The sequence below is a fragment of the Drosophila nasuta genome, chromosome 3 (assembly GCF_023558535.2).
Source record: "Drosophila nasuta strain 15112-1781.00 chromosome 3, ASM2355853v1, whole genome shotgun sequence".
NCBI lineage: Eukaryota > Metazoa > Arthropoda > Insecta > Diptera > Drosophilidae > Drosophila > Drosophila nasuta.
Genome location: NC_083457.1, coordinates 16,835,570 through 16,852,135, shown reverse-complemented (window position 1 = coordinate 16,852,135; position 16,566 = coordinate 16,835,570). Strand labels below are relative to the sequence as shown.

General features: G+C 37.6%; 2 protein-coding genes across 4 annotated transcripts; both read left to right on the top strand.

The window, feature by feature from the left end:
* The first annotated feature begins 1,124 nt into the window (after positions 1-1,124).
* LOC132791286 (rho guanine nucleotide exchange factor 25) lies at positions 1,125-8,323 on the top strand. 2 transcript variants are annotated; one of them, XM_060800149.1, is made up of 7 exons: positions 1,126-1,558; positions 2,450-2,617; positions 2,719-3,052; positions 7,304-7,390; positions 7,456-7,560; positions 7,624-7,755; positions 7,816-8,323. In XM_060800149.1, the coding sequence occupies exons 1-7, from the start codon at positions 1,293-1,295 to the stop codon at positions 8,257-8,259; spliced, it is 1,536 nt and encodes a 511-aa protein (XP_060656132.1). In that variant the 5' UTR covers positions 1,126-1,292; the 3' UTR covers positions 8,260-8,323. The 2 variants fall into 2 exon arrangements, with proteins under 2 accessions (XP_060656133.1, XP_060656132.1); XM_060800150.1 differs by lacking the exon at positions 2,450-2,617 and having other exon boundaries at positions 1,125-1,558.
* A 5,642-nt stretch (positions 8,324-13,965) lies between these two features.
* On the top strand, positions 13,966-14,811 carry LOC132790253 (uncharacterized). 2 transcript variants are annotated; one of them, XM_060798732.1, is made up of 2 exons: positions 13,966-14,474; positions 14,538-14,811. In XM_060798732.1, the coding sequence occupies exons 1-2, from the start codon at positions 14,073-14,075 to the stop codon at positions 14,562-14,564; spliced, it is 429 nt and encodes a 142-aa protein (XP_060654715.1). In that variant the 5' UTR covers positions 13,966-14,072; the 3' UTR covers positions 14,565-14,811. The 2 variants fall into 2 exon arrangements, with proteins under 2 accessions (XP_060654715.1, XP_060654716.1); XM_060798733.1 differs by having other exon boundaries at positions 13,967-14,478.
* Positions 14,812-16,566: the final 1,755 nt, after the last annotated feature.

Here is a 16,566-nt window from a genome sequence, read left to right as displayed (position 1 = left end):
ATAAACAATTGACGCTTGACGCTGAATATAAAATCAGACAGAACTGCGCAAAACTTGGCTTATCGAAAATGAAATACCCTTTTATAGAAACCTATTTTGAATATTGGTATAAATTTATATTTTAATTATTTTGAATCCATTTAAGCCGTAAACATAGATATTAGAATATGTAATATCTACATCTATTTATATAAAAAAAATCTATTATATCTTTTGATATTCGTATAGCGATATTCGACAGAAGAGCATTCAAAGTTCAATAAGCATTTCATGAGATAAACACATTTGTTTATTGAGATTCTTCTTTTTTAATTTATGCAAACAGTTGGCAGACTTCTCCTCTCAACCTCTCAACGGGGTATGTAGTACATCAATCGCGCCCAGCCAATAATTGTATTTCGTGGAATCTTTCAATTGTCCACAATTGTATGGAAATTGTTTGGGGGGCGTATGGATGAGCACAAAGTGTGCTAATGAAAAATCCATTGCAAATAATATGAATAAAATAATGTATCCGCAGTTTAATTGTTAGATTTACCAGCGATGACATTAACGGCAAAAAAGAGTATTTATAAGTATTTGCATATATATTTGTTATATTGTCGCTACTGTGTGATCTGTCTCTCTGAGATCATCGCCATAAATTTGCGTTGCTATACCGCATATCAGTAGTCGAGAGTACAGCTAACTAATAAACGTCTGGTTAGTCGTAGTGATCTATTAAATGCGACAAGTATGACAAGTACTCTAAAACAAACTTTTGCTCGCTCACATAGACCAATGTAACATAAATATGCAAAGTTCAAGGCGAAACCAAAAGCAAATTTAAAAGTTATGATCACCATACTACCATTAATGTTACCATAACGTACTCTATTTTCAATGCTCAGGAATTTTAGCTATCGAACAGAAAACAAAAGTGAACTAATAAAAAAATATTAAATTATTTTTACAGTTTGATATTTTGTTTATAAACAAATTCCAGACGCGTGCTGGCCATGCTTAACACGGAGAGCAAGGTCGGAAGAGCGTGAGAGAGTGAGCTCAATAAGAGAGCTTGAGCTTTTGCTATAAAGTTTTAGCGATCACAGCGAAAGCTCGTGGACACCAAAGATTCTGTTAGTTGATGTTTGCCTTTGCTACGTGTCGGTTGCTGCGGTTTACCATAAAATGCGTGATTTGTTTGTGCGATTAAACTGCGTGTATAGCAATTGAACAACGCGTCGTATATCCAATGGCCTCTCCTATACTTTAATATATTGAATTGTGAACAAATTGTGAAAGATTGTGAAATGTTTGCCATCAATTGGTTTGACGTGATACCTGTTGCCATAACTTTTCTTGTCATCGCCTTTGTGCAAGTGCTGAATGTGTATTTGCATATTCTGAGCGATAATGCGGATCCCAAGAAAACAGATATCGTCGGTTCAGTGACTGAAGCCGAGTTGCTATCATCGGAGCCTATTGTAACAACTCCTACAAACACTTCACCCAAGAGGCTTTCCATTTCACCAAGAGCATCATTGAATGCATCCAATGGCATCCCGGATTGTGATAGGTGCGCCAACTACTTTGTTATTCCTAAACTTTCATTTGTGGATACTATTCGATAGCTAGTCCTTGTTCTTCATTCCCCAGCTATTCCGGTTTTTACTTTATTGATTAGAGCTTGCTTGCATGTGTATCGTCTATGTGATAAGATAAGAAATTTGCAATGTTAAGGTTTACAAAATGTCGCGGTCATTTGCTAATCGCTTTGGGTAATTTTTCCGGATGTGTTGCATAAAATTTTATAGTTGACGCTCGCCAATCGGATGTGCTAGGTGCATACTTATAAATAAAATAAATATCGCTGCAGAGAGTTTAAATCACTTGATGTTTAGGATACAGTTTCCGTTCACACAACGCAATATCAAATTTTATTTTTGGGAACTTTAAGCTCGCAATTTCTTGATACTTTAATAAAAATAAATAGAATTCTTCTTATTTGTTGAACCCTCTCTGAGCAGAGTTTTATTGAGAAATCTACTAGCAAAAACGTGTTAGCCGAGAGTAGTCGACGGTGAAATACCCGATTTGAAACGAAACGGAAAACAATATAGTATTATTGTTAAAACATACATAAATATACTGAAATATACCAAAAGCTACATTTTGTTTATCAATATACTATCCATTCAGTCAAAAGCAAAATTATTTCTTGAACAACTTCTAAAATATTTATCCGATCGTAACCAATAGAAAAAAAAATAAAAATGATAGCCTTATCTCTTATAGTCCACAAGATTAATATACACTTCCCAACAATGCATGCAATACATCTCAGTTGTTCCGAAAGTTTTGAAGCAATTCAGAATTTTAACTTGTCTACAAAAAAATCTGAAAACATGGGCTCATATATCGATGTTTGGTTTTCATTTGGAGTGTTCACATTATTTTGTGTTTTCAGTGGTATTTCATTGTGCTCTGTCAACCTAAGTTCAGCACCAACAACAGCATCATCAACAACCTGTGTTCCACCTGCCACATCCCCAACAGCGAATTCATCACCGACATACAGCTCGCACAATGGTTTTCTCACCCATACCCTCAGTTTCGAGACTTTGGGGGATGAGTAGTAAGTAACTCAGCTCTATCTCTCTCTCAGAGATCTTCATTGTAATCTTCAATTCACATTGAGTTGCTAAATATCGATCTTTCTGACGTCATTCCATTTAGCCACGAGGATGAGGACACACTGTCGTTAGAGAATCTCTTTCCCTGCGATCAATCGGAGATATATGCCTCAAAGAAGATAAGCTTCATAATCGATGAGTTGATTCAAACCGAAGTCAACTATGTGAACAATCTGCGCAAGGGACTCCTCAACTATGGAAAACTACAAGATTCTGAGAACCTGCCGGATGGACTGCGAGGGGAAGAGCGACAGAAAGTGCTCCTTGGAAACATTTCGGAGATCCTCGAGTTGCATGAAACCGAAATTCTTCCCTTAATGTTGCGCAATCAGCGCGATCTTAAGAGCTTATTCGATGAATTTGCACTTCTTTTTGAGGTGAGTACCTCGTTTTTTATTGTATAGAATGCCGTCAGTTGTCAAGAGCATTAAATGTGGGAGTAGCTGTCAGTCTGCCAGTCATTGGCAATTTCGATCAGATTTGTGCCAATCAGAAGAATATTTGAAATAACTATTCACTACACATTACATTTTTATGACACGAAAGATGTTTTCAATTTTTTCGCTAATTTTTATTGCCTGACTCTGAGGTCGTTACGTTATTTTTATGGTTACTAAAAGTTGCGTCTTAATACAAATTAATGTACAAATACCAAACACATTTATGCCTGAAATATTGAAAGCATATATTAGATATACCAGGCAGAGACTTGTCTTTAAAATATATTTTGAGTGAAAGACAACAAAGAACAAAATTGTAAAAAAAGATATTTCTGTAAAAAGTGCCTTTTAGCGTTTGGACTCGATATAGCAATTTGCGTAAAATAAATATTTACGTTGCTAGTTTCTATGTATTTTTAAAATGACGTTTTCATTTGTCTGCGGTTTTATGGGGCTTCGCTTATTATTATTGACTGTTATTTTTAGCGACATGTTTTATTTGTCTTTCGCAATTAATGCAAATAATGTCAGCTCAATTTAGACTCATGATGGGTTAATATACGATATACGAAATAACGAAACTACGTCAAGCGGGCAACACTTGGTTAACTATGAATCGATTTCATTGTAAATTATATTGATACTTTTTTCATTTGAAGTTATTAATCACACCTCATGACAAGCCTGGAAACATTTTCCAATTGTTACATGGTATAATAAGCCATGTGTTTAATATTATGCTCATGTCTTTGTACTTTAATTGAAAATTACCAACGAAACGCCGAACAGTTGGGTGTCAGAAATAAGATACTTGGTTCACGCCAAGCCCATCCGGGAATTTATGCCATTGTTTCTTATTTTATTTTATTATAAATATACATCGTTGTGTGAAGATATTCTTTACTTGTTATGATTGTGAATTAAAATTATATAAGTACGTTTTTTTTGACGCTTTAGATACTTGACTCTTATTTACAAAATTGACATACGAAATGTTGTCTATTTGCGATTTAAGTAATTAGCATGGCAAAAGCAAAAGCAAAACCCTAACGATGACGAATGAGTTTGTATGTGTGTATGCCCGGCAAATTCCCCTGATAAGATTGGCATAATCAGCTAATGCCAACAGTAAACAAAATGTACACAATTTAAAACTTTGCGACGTACTGAACAGCAGAAATGTTTATTGTCGGCGTTATAAGATGACGTCATCGGTTGTAGGAGCTCAAAGCTGAGGTCTTGCTATAAAGCTTGTCAAATAATGATTTGAGAATAGCCACGTATTATTCTCACTCTCGCTCTCTCTCTCGCTCTCTCTTTCTCTCTCGGTGAGAATTGCTTAATTTTTGTATTCATTTGTCAAGTCATTAGATAAAGCATGTTGCATGAGCATTCAACAATATTTGTTGGAGACACTTTGAGTAGTGATTGCGGCAACATGTGCAAAGCGAAGCCAATCAAAGAATTTAAATTGCATGAATGGGCATGTTATATATATATACCACATATAAATATGTGATCTTATGTCATATCAAATTCTCAGAATGTAAACAGCTGGAACAAACTCTGCATGCGGAGTAGCATTCACAGGTAACATTCCGAAGAACCCATTTCAAGCTGAGCTGAAAAGGAATTTACGACCAAAATTATAAGTGCTAGGGACTTGGCAAATTTTGCAGCGTAAATGCTTAAAAAACATGATATATCCCAAAAATTTGTTAAGCAGCTATCTGATTTATGCTTTTGTTGTTCTCTTCTCACTCATCCTAAGCGAATATTGAATCACACAGCACACAAAACTGAGGAGAGAAAAATCGTCATAATAAAAGCGTGCAAATGTTTATCCATCGCCATATTCTTAGATATATTTTGGCAACGCGCGTATAAACAAATATCTAAATAGATGGCTGAAATGTATTTCCTTTCAGCATATTGTCGAAACAAATTAATGAGGCTTTTCAGAAATAATTGCCTACTTGATTAGTTTTCTCATTTCAAAACGTTTACAAATGAGTTTCAGAGCTTTTCATTGACTTGAGCTGGTTTACACTTTACGACTTGTTTGCTTTATTTCTTTTCGACTTATGTTGAAACTTGTTGCATTAAATTTTGGACATAAGTCGGTATAAAAAAACGACCATAAAAAGCATTATTTATAAGTTAAATGAAATGACACATTGACATTTTTTCCTAGTCGACAATAAATTGTTGATGTTAACAATATCATCTACAATATGATTAATAATATCAACAAACATGATTTACAATTTACTGATAACAATTTTATTTCGCAGACAAAATTAAGTTACGCTATAAAGTAATTATTTGTTGAGGGTTTCAAGATTTTGTGATTTTAGTGCGAACAATGAAAATTATTCACATAGGTCAATTTTCGTGTCAGCGAATTTCCCATTTTAAGTTTAAAGCCTGACTTACTCAGTACCTCAGTTGCTATATAAATACCCAACATATACGTATATAATCTACACGAATATATATGTGCTTGAGTATATATGTTTGTATATGAACGCGAACTAAGCAGAAATTGGCTTTTGGGCGAAATCGTAAGTTTTGAGTATTTAAGTCACGTAATTCTACACCGCACACAACAGACAATCGGAACCAGCTCGGAATCAACTGTGAACCTTGGCAAAAGCAAAGCCAGTGAAAAATTGATATTCCGCTCGTTGGCTCCGTCTCCGTGTTGAAGGTGTGATGCAAAACATTTTCCAAACTGGTTCACAACAGCAAATATTTAGCCAAGATTATATTTTCAGGCATTTAATTTGATTATCCGATGACTATTAAGCCTTACCCCAACCAACAACCAACCAACCAACGACTGACTGCCACGAGCAATTCAAAGCCCATAATCTAATGGCGAAATAATTATACCATTACTTGACAGACTTCGAGTTTGAGGCAGATTAGTTGACTTAATGTTGGTGTTGTGACAATATTTGCATTTGCCTCCGGCTTTCGATTGATGATACGACTCAAAACACACAAACACTAACACATACACAACTCTCCTACCGTTGACTGCATTTGCATGTCAAATGTCTTCAATTATTAAATTAAACAATTGTCGTAGAACGTATTTGCAGTCTAACTGAGCTGCAGATTTTTGCATTCGTACCGAATGTGTCATTTGAATAGTGAATGAAATGTTTTGCATTTATTTCTTCAATGTTTAGATGACTGATGGGTAATTAAATAATGAAATTATTCCTTGAGGTGTTTTAAGTCAGATGAAATCTTAAATGCACATAATTTGTATTTAAATAGATTTTTTATTTTATTTCTTAAAATAATATTCAACTGTGAGAAAAGCCAAGAAACTTTTAGTCGAACCGACCATTGAATAAACTATTTTTGCTTTCATTGATATTGTAAGTGAATTTTTTTCAATTTTTAAATGACTGAATAATAATGAAATTATTCCTTAATGTATTTTTTGTTACAAGAAATCTTAAGTTCCAATAGTTTATATTTAAAAAAAATTTTTATTTTATTCTATTCTGTGAAGCGAACGAAGAAATTCTTAGTTGAGCAGACTATTGAATAAGTTATTTTTGCCTTCATATCGAAAGTTTCATTTGAATTGTATTTTGCATTAATTCCTTCAATGTTTAGATGACTGACAGATAATTAAAAAATTAAATTATTTCTTTAGCTATTTTAAGTTAGAAGAAATCTAAAATTAGAATAATTCCTTTTTAAATAGATTTATTATTTTAAACTATTCTGTTGAAAGAACGCAGAAACTTTTAGTCGAACAAAATGTTGAACAAAACTATTTTTGCTTTCACATCGAAAGTTTCATATGCATTAAATGTTTTGCATTAATTTTTTCAATGTTTAGATGACCAACAGTACATTAAATAAACTATTCCTTGAGGCATTTTAAGTTTAAGAAACCTTAAATGTGAATAGTTTTTTCTATTTAAAAATATTTTTATTTGATTTATTACAATATTACTCAGTTGTGAAAAGAACGACGAAACTCATAGTCGAGCACAATGTTTAAAAAGTTATTTTTGCTTTCATACAATCACATGCCAAGAATTTGCAAATTTGCAGAATGGATTTAAGAATGACATATTTGCGAATAGCAGATGTGTCAAAAGTGTTGTCAGACATTTAATAATACTTAAATCAAATTCATATATTTTCATTTCGCCGTAGAAAAACAATTTGTATTGCTATGTGAGCTTCACCATGGGCAAGAAATCGTCGATGCAGTTGCGTCAGGAAAACCGCGAATGGTTGCAGGCAAGTAAATTAAATTATTATTGGAATGTGACTTTAATATGACGACATTTGCATTCTATTTGCAGAACTATCAAACCTCAATAAAAGACAAACTGGGCATTGACAGTTTTTTAATGCAGCCCATACAAAGACTGACGAGATATCCATTGCTCTTGCAGCAATTCATATCAGTGAGTATACGACGCTAAATTAATATTTGAATATTATTGAAATATATGTATGTTTCCTTTAAGGAATTCTACAAAAATGGCATTAGCTGTAAGCCTGTACTGAGTGCTGTTTGTAAATTGGAGACGCGAATGCGACGTCAGCTGGATGTTGTCAATCAATCTGAGGAGATTCCCAACATAGATGAACTTAATGAGGTAGCAAAAGATTGTTTCATTGAAAGAAGTTATACTCAAAGTATTCTTTCGTATTTGCAGTTCGATCTGAAGCTGCAGGGAAATTTCCGGCGATCCACGGAATTCGATGCACAGCATTTTCCCACCAAAAAAAAGTATCGCGCCAAAGTGTTTCTCTTCGATCGTTGCTTGGTCTGCACCGAGGTGCGAAAGCGTCGTTTGGCCTATCGTCAGCACTATAATTGGGAGCATGTGGAGTTGCAACGTCCGTTGGAGTTGACTACATCGAATGCCAATAAGATTGTCAATCTGTTGGTCAAGCATCCCGATAAGGACAAGGGCAAGCGGGAGGAGTTTTCCTTTGTGGCAGCCGAGGCTTCGGTAGTGAAGCAATGGCTGCTTGCCACCCACAAGATCATCGAGATAGCTCGACACGAGCAATCGCAACTCAATACCTTCAGCTTGCCAATGGACTTGGTGCTGGGCGTGGGGCTTGCCATTTGGCTGATATGGCAATATTTATAGTTCTATCTTTACGCTACGATTATTGGATAAGCCCTAGAATAAAGCTAAGTTATTTCTATATGAATATGAGTGTGAATGTGAGTAGTGAATACTGAGTACTGAGTACTGAGTACTGAGTACTGAATACGATGAGTGCGAGTGGTCACATACATCTGCCACTTCCCTTGCACTTCCTGTCCGTCTGAGCGTAAAATAAGTTTGCTGCAGTTGACAAATATTTATGATAAATTGCCTTTGCCGTTGCCTTTTCTTGTGCTTCAGCTTCGGCTTCAGCTTGTGCTTTTTGTTTGTCCTTGCTGAGCTTGAGCACGAAGAAGCAATGCAAAATGTAAATAGCTTTTCATCTTCTGCTGTGACGCACACTTGCTCCCAGACCCACAAAAGTATCTCTTTCCCTTGGCCAATTTCCCCAATTCCTGCGACACACAGTGGCCACCAAAAATGTTGTGACAAATCTATTTGTTTAGAATTTATGACAGACTGCAGAAGAGCAAAGAAACCTGTCACGGCAGACTGAGCTCGCGTAGGGCGGCTAATGAACCAACGCCTTCCTCTCCTCACATGGAACAGGCAAAAACCAACCAACGAGAATATATATATTAATAATCGCAACTCCATGTCAAGAGTTTTCCTGCACAAAATGAGGCAATAGACTTCAGAGCATGAACCACTGTTCAAAGCAAGGCAAAGCAAAGCATATGCTCTGATTATCCGGTCAAGCAATTGACAAAATTATAATCTATCTTGAGAAAATTGCATGCCAAAGGACATTCCCAAATGGCCAAAGTGCAGACTCCTTCAGGCCAATCACAGCCAAAAAAGGAACGCTAATGAAGTTAAACAAGCGCACCAAAAAGTATGCATTGCAAATTTCAGCTATCTTCGTAGGATTAAAAGCAACTAAGATGGGGCATGTGTGTGTATGTGTGTGTGTGTCAGAAAATTTGCACAAAACCAATTTGTTAAGAGAGTTCACACACACATAAAACATGAAGAACAACAACAGCAAGAAAAATGTAGCTTGACTTTTGAGCGAGTGAAAGACCAAGAGTCGGGAGGAGGTCGAAACGGGGTCTGTCTAACGGTATTTGGAGTGTTTCAAGATAATTTTTATGCATGCATCCTAAAAAGGAAAGAGGAAGGTAAAAAACGTCCGCCGCGCATGTTGCTTTATTGTATTATGTCAGTTAAGTTGTCGTTTTTGCCTTTTGAGGATAAGGGATAATGCCATGTCCTTTAGCAGGCAGCGTAAGTGTATTAATGTATGTCAAGTAGTTGTCGCTTAGCTGACGTATATGTAAATGATTTGACATTTTTATGAGCTTCAAAAAACAAACAAAAAAGCAAAAGTCGCGAGTGCTCGACTGTAAGATACCCGCTACTGAAGCTGCGAACATGAGTTCTAGTGGAGTCAGTTTATAACGTTAAAATGGGCAACATTTTATGTTATTTTGTTGAAAAAATATATAAAGAAATCTTTTCCGTTTGTGTTGTACATTCAAATTAGCATAATTTTTATAACTTCGAGATTTACACAAAAGTAAAAATTTTGGTATAAGGAATTTGAATGTTTTTCCGGTAGTAAGGGAGTTGTCAAGGGTGTAAAAAGTTTGATAACTATTTTTAATAAGAAAAATATGATATTTCCTTATTTTTTAAACCTAAAAAATCAGATGAAAATATTTCTTTTTATTTTTTTTTAACGATATATTATATTATGAAAAATTAAAATCTATTTTAACTCGTGAAACTTGCAACACCATAGTGACACTATTTTAGTAAAATGAATTTGTTAATTGGAATAAATAGCAAATTTTATTAAAAGTGTGTGATTATTACAAACCATGAAGTGAATCATCTATGTTGGCAAAGAAAATGTCAATGTAAGATATCAAGATGTTTCTGACACATCGAAAATGTCGATGCTATTGAAGTTTTGCTAGGTATATTAAGAATGCAACATTGAAATATTAAGGCATTTGTTTTCTTCTAATAGCATAAAACCACATAGAATCGGATGCTTCTTCGCATAGTAGAAGCGTAAAATTTGATATTGTATTACAAGGTTAATAGCATCTAACTCTCGTAATACAAAATAGTTTTTTAATAATTTTCACATTCATTATTTGAAATTTTCTTTAATTTAATGAGTATAACGAAGACTCTAGCTGGTATCTTAAAATACCCTTCAGCTTCATGGGTGGCGCATTTAAGAAGTATAGAAAAAGTCAAATGTTGTCAAGTGACATCCGTTGAAGACTGAAGACTAAAGTGCAGTGTAAGTTTTGAGATGAAGTCTGCAGACTTAAGCAAATATTTCAATATTTTTTCAGGCCATTGGCTACGGTTTTGCAGGCCTCTCACGTAGTTGCCTACACATGCCACACATTCTCATTCTCGTCCTCATTCTCATCCTAGTTCTCGTTCTCGTTCTCCATCTCCATCTCGTTCTCTTTCCCATTCCCTATTCGACTAAATGCATAATTTGTGGGGCAGAGCTAGCAAAAACAAGTTTCGGGCGCATTTGAACACAATTCACAATATTGTGCCTAAAAGCTGGCAATAGAATTGTAAAATGCCTTGAGGCATAATTTATTTGAATTTAACATGTGCGCTCACGTACACAAGGCCAGGACAGAGATGGATGGAGACAAGTTGAAGAACAAGGCAAATATTCCTCTCCGTTTTTTTTTTTGTGTTGGTTTTTTTGGTTAGCATCCAGAAGAAATTTACCAAGTAATTGAGCAAATTATTGCACGTAGCATCGCCTAGGCGTAACATATGTTTAAGTTGTTGTATAGGCACCATAGCAGCTGACACTCAGCTAACACCCATCACACATCCCCCTTCAACATAGAGAGAGAGAGACACACACACAATTCACGCTACATTAAATTAACTTGACATACTCGTTCTCGTCCTCGTAGACAACTGTCGACTGTCGACTGTGGAGCGTCAAGTGTAGAGACCGTGTTGGCACGCAACTGTTGCTAATTTTTGCTTAATATTCGCATGCCACAGCCCTTCGATCCCGGGCAACACTTTGAGGCGACACTGGTGCCCACATACTTCATTGGATTTGGGGGTCAGATGTCACTTACTGCCTACTGCCTGCTGCTTGCTGCTTACTCTCTGCTCATTGCTCACAAATGCGTATAGTATAAATTATCCAATTCACGCCTCAGCGCATTTGTCGCCCATGAGGCAGAGACTGAGGCAGAGGACACAAATTGTATTACGTCGCATGTAAATGCAACACTTAGGCACGCATGTCCCTTTCCCTGGCTTCTGCTCCAAGCCCATTTCCATCAATGCTTCCATCTCTATTGTCATCTTCAAATTCGTTGTCGTTGTCGCTGCCTCTGGATTTGGGTTTGTGTTTTTCGAGTGTATTCGTTTGTCTTTGTGTGTTTGGGCTTGAAAAAGTTCCAATTTCGGCTGTGAAATGGTACGTGAAACAATGTGTTCAGCTTAAATTGGGATGCTCGCAAGGTGTTCGGTTCGAGCACAGTGGAACTTGGGTTAACCATTTCTAGTTCACTAGTGCTTAATCTGCAAAGAACTTATTTTGCAAAACCAAATATTATGCTCTCATTATCATGAGTATTCATTGATGGTGTTGTAAGTGTGCCCATATATACACGACAAAATTATCATAATGTGACTGCATTCCTGGAAACATGGTCACACTTTTTATCTTATTTCTCACTGCAACTCATTAAAATATAATACAAATTTATTAAAATATCAACTTCATTAAAGCATGACGCCTCTAAATGAACAATCGATTGAATTTGTTTTATGTATGTATTTCCTTTCCTTTCTTGTTCACCCTTGAACCACTGTGCAGCATTTCTTTTACACAACGAGTATTGCAAGCACAAATCAAGCAAAACAACAATGGCTATGTGAATGCGAGAATTTCGGGACGACGACAACTGATAATAGATCGAATTACATACGCTCAGCACAAGCAAGGCTCTATTGGAGATACAGGACTAGAGCATTGTCATGGGAAGGAGGCAGACAAAGAGTCAGAGGCAAAGAAAAGAGCAGTTACAGACCCAAAAAGGAGGAAAAGCTGTGCCTACGTTTGCTCCCCAGTTGTTGGGTGCAAATGTGAAAAACGACTGCAGGCAGACGCACGTTTCACACACACTTAAACTTAGACTAACACCCACAGCAGCAACAGCAGCATCAACAGCGACACATTCGATGGTCTTTAAGACCTGAGAATGCGGCTCAGCATTAGATAAAAAACAAAGGCATGTAATTTTTGGGGTATAGCTGTAAGCCACAAAATGATGCAAAGGCTGAAAGCGGAATTCGAGTTGGGCATGAATGGGAGGAGGAATGGAAATGGAAATGGGCATGGGAATAGGAAGCGGAAGCGGAAACGCTTGATAATCGCAGCTTCAACTTGGCTGTGAGGTTAAACACGTATTGAATGTTGCGAGCTGATGACGATGATGATCACGATAATGACGATAATGATGCCTGATAATTTGATGTGTTGTGTTTTACTGTGCTGCCTGAGTGTTGAGGTGATGTTGTAAGGTGAGGACCAAAATCACGTATACGCCCCGACGTATTGATAAATGCGCCCTGCTAAGTGGCATGTTTTGGGTTAAATGCGGTGTAAAATGTGAGAGAGCCCATACACCTAATAGCATAATAAGAGCATCGCGGGTGGATGGCGAGAAATGCCAAATGCCACACCTCACCTCATCTCTTGCCTCTTGTGCTGAATGACAGTTCAGTTAGCTGCCAAGACGGAAACTGTCAACCTGACGCTGTGACGCGTATAAATCGCCCGGTCGGTTGTGCACCTGGCGTGCCAACATATGCCACACGGAAGGGCTACGTCTTGTACTCGTACATACTCGTACATCTTGCTTACAGGCCAACGCCAAATTGAAATTTAAAACGAGAAAACCAATAAAAAACAAGTTACAGGCGGCAGCAACAGCTACAACGAAGGGCGAGGACAAGGACGGGGACGGAGACGACGAAGGCGGCAATACAAATTGCAGCGACGACAGCTCAAAGGCAAGGCTCGTCCCCAAGAACCCATCGCATGATGCCCCAATCCCCAAATGCAATTCGCGCCCTAGCCTGCATACAAATGCCATTCCATTCCGTTCCGTGCCGTGCCGCTCTATAGTCAGCCAAAGGATAATATAATGCACGTTGTTGAAGAATAATGGTTCTGCCAGAAGACAACATCGTCGTCGTCGTCGTCGACGTCGCTGGCAATGCCAACGTCTAAGGGACTAAGCATGTCTGCCAAGCAGCTGCCCAACCCATCTGCAAATGGCGCATCCAAGTCAAACGCAGTCTGAGCTGTGATAGTTTGCTCTGTTTGCACTCTGCTAGTCGGACAATAACGATGGTAGGCAGCAATGACAGGCGATTTTAATAGAATCCAAGCTCAACGAATGCGAATGGGAATGAGAATGGGAACAGCGTCAAGTCAAGTGGGTGCGGGAACAATGACATTAATACTTGCTCTATGACTTTCTCATTGAGAGAATTGGAAAAACCATGTTATGAATACGTTAGTTATTCAATTGTCATTTGATATTTCCCAATATTCGCATTTAATAAGGACAATAGAAATACTTTCACGTCTCGAAAGTGCGAAGCCAGCATATGAAATTGAAATCGAAGTAGGCTTTTTTAATGGTTATTTAAGATTTGTGCTTAGTCAATACTTGTATTTCAGACTGTCTGTAGCTTTCTCTCAGCACTACACTAGCCTGTAATTCTATATTTTCAATTACTCGAATAAATTCTGTCCGCCATTTACTACAATGGACAGTGTTCCTCTTGAGAAGCTTGGCTCCTTTTGTAAGGCGTTGCGTGATTCAGAGCTGCGAACTCTCGCTTTGCTCGGTTGTCCGATGAAGGTGCGAAAGTCGCCGCACTTTTTCCAGCTTGAGGTCTTTGTTTGTGGACACATTGTGACCGAGGTACCGGCGGATGCGCGCATCAGTTGCAAGTTGATCTTTAAGTGTCCAAGATTTTATCCCCGCGATGCTCCCGATGTCCACATCCGATCGAAGAACAATTTTCCCGATCACTTGGTAGCTGCAATATTCACGGAATTTGAACGCATTCGCCATTTGTATCGTGGATCACAGCACATAATTCCGATGGTAACCAGTGCTCTACATATGATTGAGCGGGAAGACCAGAAACCTAACCGCATGACTGTGGGTACGTTAAATATGCATTCTTTAATTATTTATATCTATTTCTTGTGTTTCATATTATAGATGAGTCAAGAAATTTGTAGACCCTAGCCCAAAATTATTATTGTGTACGAGTATTTGAATAGTTATAAAGTACGAAGGGCATACATAATCCATTAGTTTTACACATAATATGAGATATATTTGCAAAATTATGTCGTAACAGTATTGGATTTGATCATACTTTAATAATCGATTTTATTAGCAAGTGTGCAGAACATTTTCTTTATGATTAGTAATTTTTTCTTACAGAGTTTATTGTTAAATGTAAAATAAATATTTATGTAGCAAATTTCAAGTGCTTCTATTTATTCTACTCTTTTTCCTTATATAAATATGCCAGCTAACTATGTTGTTATAACAACATATAGATCTAGATTTACGTAATAATTTCCTTATTTCCTGCAACACGTAGCATACTCGAGAATACTCAGAATTCGCAGTGATTTCGTGGAGAGCACTACATAAAATGATAAATATAAAAATATGGTTACAAAAGCATATGTTCTATTTATGATTTGGCAACCCGATTGCAACTTTTACAATCTCCTCACACACACGAGGGCATCTCCTGCTGAAATTACCAATTAAGCGCATTTATGACTGCAACGCGAGAATAAATATGAGAGGAGAGCGTGTGTGTGTGTGTGTGTCCATGTGTGCAACTAGGCGATGGACCAGACTTGACCTGACTGCTTGGTTGGGGGCTATAAACATTGTTATTGTGTGGTGGGCTATTGCTCCACCCACAGCCGTAGCGGCCATGGTCAGAGCGGATTATTAAGAAGGAGAGACGAGTGAGACGCTTGCAAGTATGCAATAAAAGCGGACACGTAATGCCGAGTTTATGGCGTAAGTTAAAACCGGAAACTAAATAGTTGACACCGCGCGAAATGAAGCGCAGACATTGCCAGAGGATTAACATTTACTGCCCAAAGTCAACGTCACGTTGCAATGTCCTCTACAGCAGCTGGTGGGGGTTGAAGGTTCTAAGGAGGGGGTTGGGCGATGGAGGTTGCCACCCTGCTGCCTCATAAAGCGCACAAATGACAACATAATTTGTAATTTGAATTTGTTTCGTGCTCCGGCATAAGCAATGAGCTCAAAGTTCCAACAGGGCAAACAGGAATCCATTTTGACCATTCTGTTGCGGTCTGTGATCATAATCCATCGAAAATTCATTTCGCGTGGAAATTTCATCTCTCACAACTCACAATGAACTCTAAAATTGGGTCGAGAATGTATTATATTTTCTAAGACTTGCGATATCTACTATCTTATACTATATTTTCTTCTTCAAGAGCTAAGAGAATACTTGAAAGTGAGTAACAATAAAGCATAAATTAACGACTCCATTGTTCATTTCATTTCGGTAAATAAATGTCTCGAGATGCATTACAGATAATTAAAAAATGGAAGCAGCTCGGCTAATTTGAGGTGGCGCATCAACTGATAGACATCACATCTAGCTTAAAGGTCCACAAAGACTAGAACTCTTTGTCGGCGATGCAAACGTACATCTCGGAGTTGATTTATGCGCTTATCACGCAAGCGTCGCCGGTTTTTATGGCCTGTCTCCGGAGTTGTCTGCCTGGCGTCGCGTCGTTTAGTTACCGGCCATAAATGTCCTGAATGGCTTGCCGCATTGGCGACGCACACAAATTTGCGATTTTAATGCCACGACAAGCTCGACGAGCGCTTTTCAATTTTGCAATACCTGCGATGGCTTAGTCGCCTTTGCCTTTGCCTTTCTTCACCCATCACCCAGCACCTCCTTTGCCTCGCATCGCCTCGTTTACTTTTTCCAACCCTCCTCCTTCGCACTCATCCAATCGGCAGCCAGGAAGCTCGTCGTCGTCGTCTTATGCCGTGACAGTTTTTCATTACGCACAAATCCTTCGGGCATACAGTCGCCAATGTCGTCACAGCCGCATTAAAGATTAAATGCCATTGAAATATATTCTGCTTGTAGTCCGCAATGTTTGCGGTCGCCCAAAATTGCGTCAGTTGTAGCTAAATCTAACTAGCAAGCAGATTCTAAGTAAGAAGAACT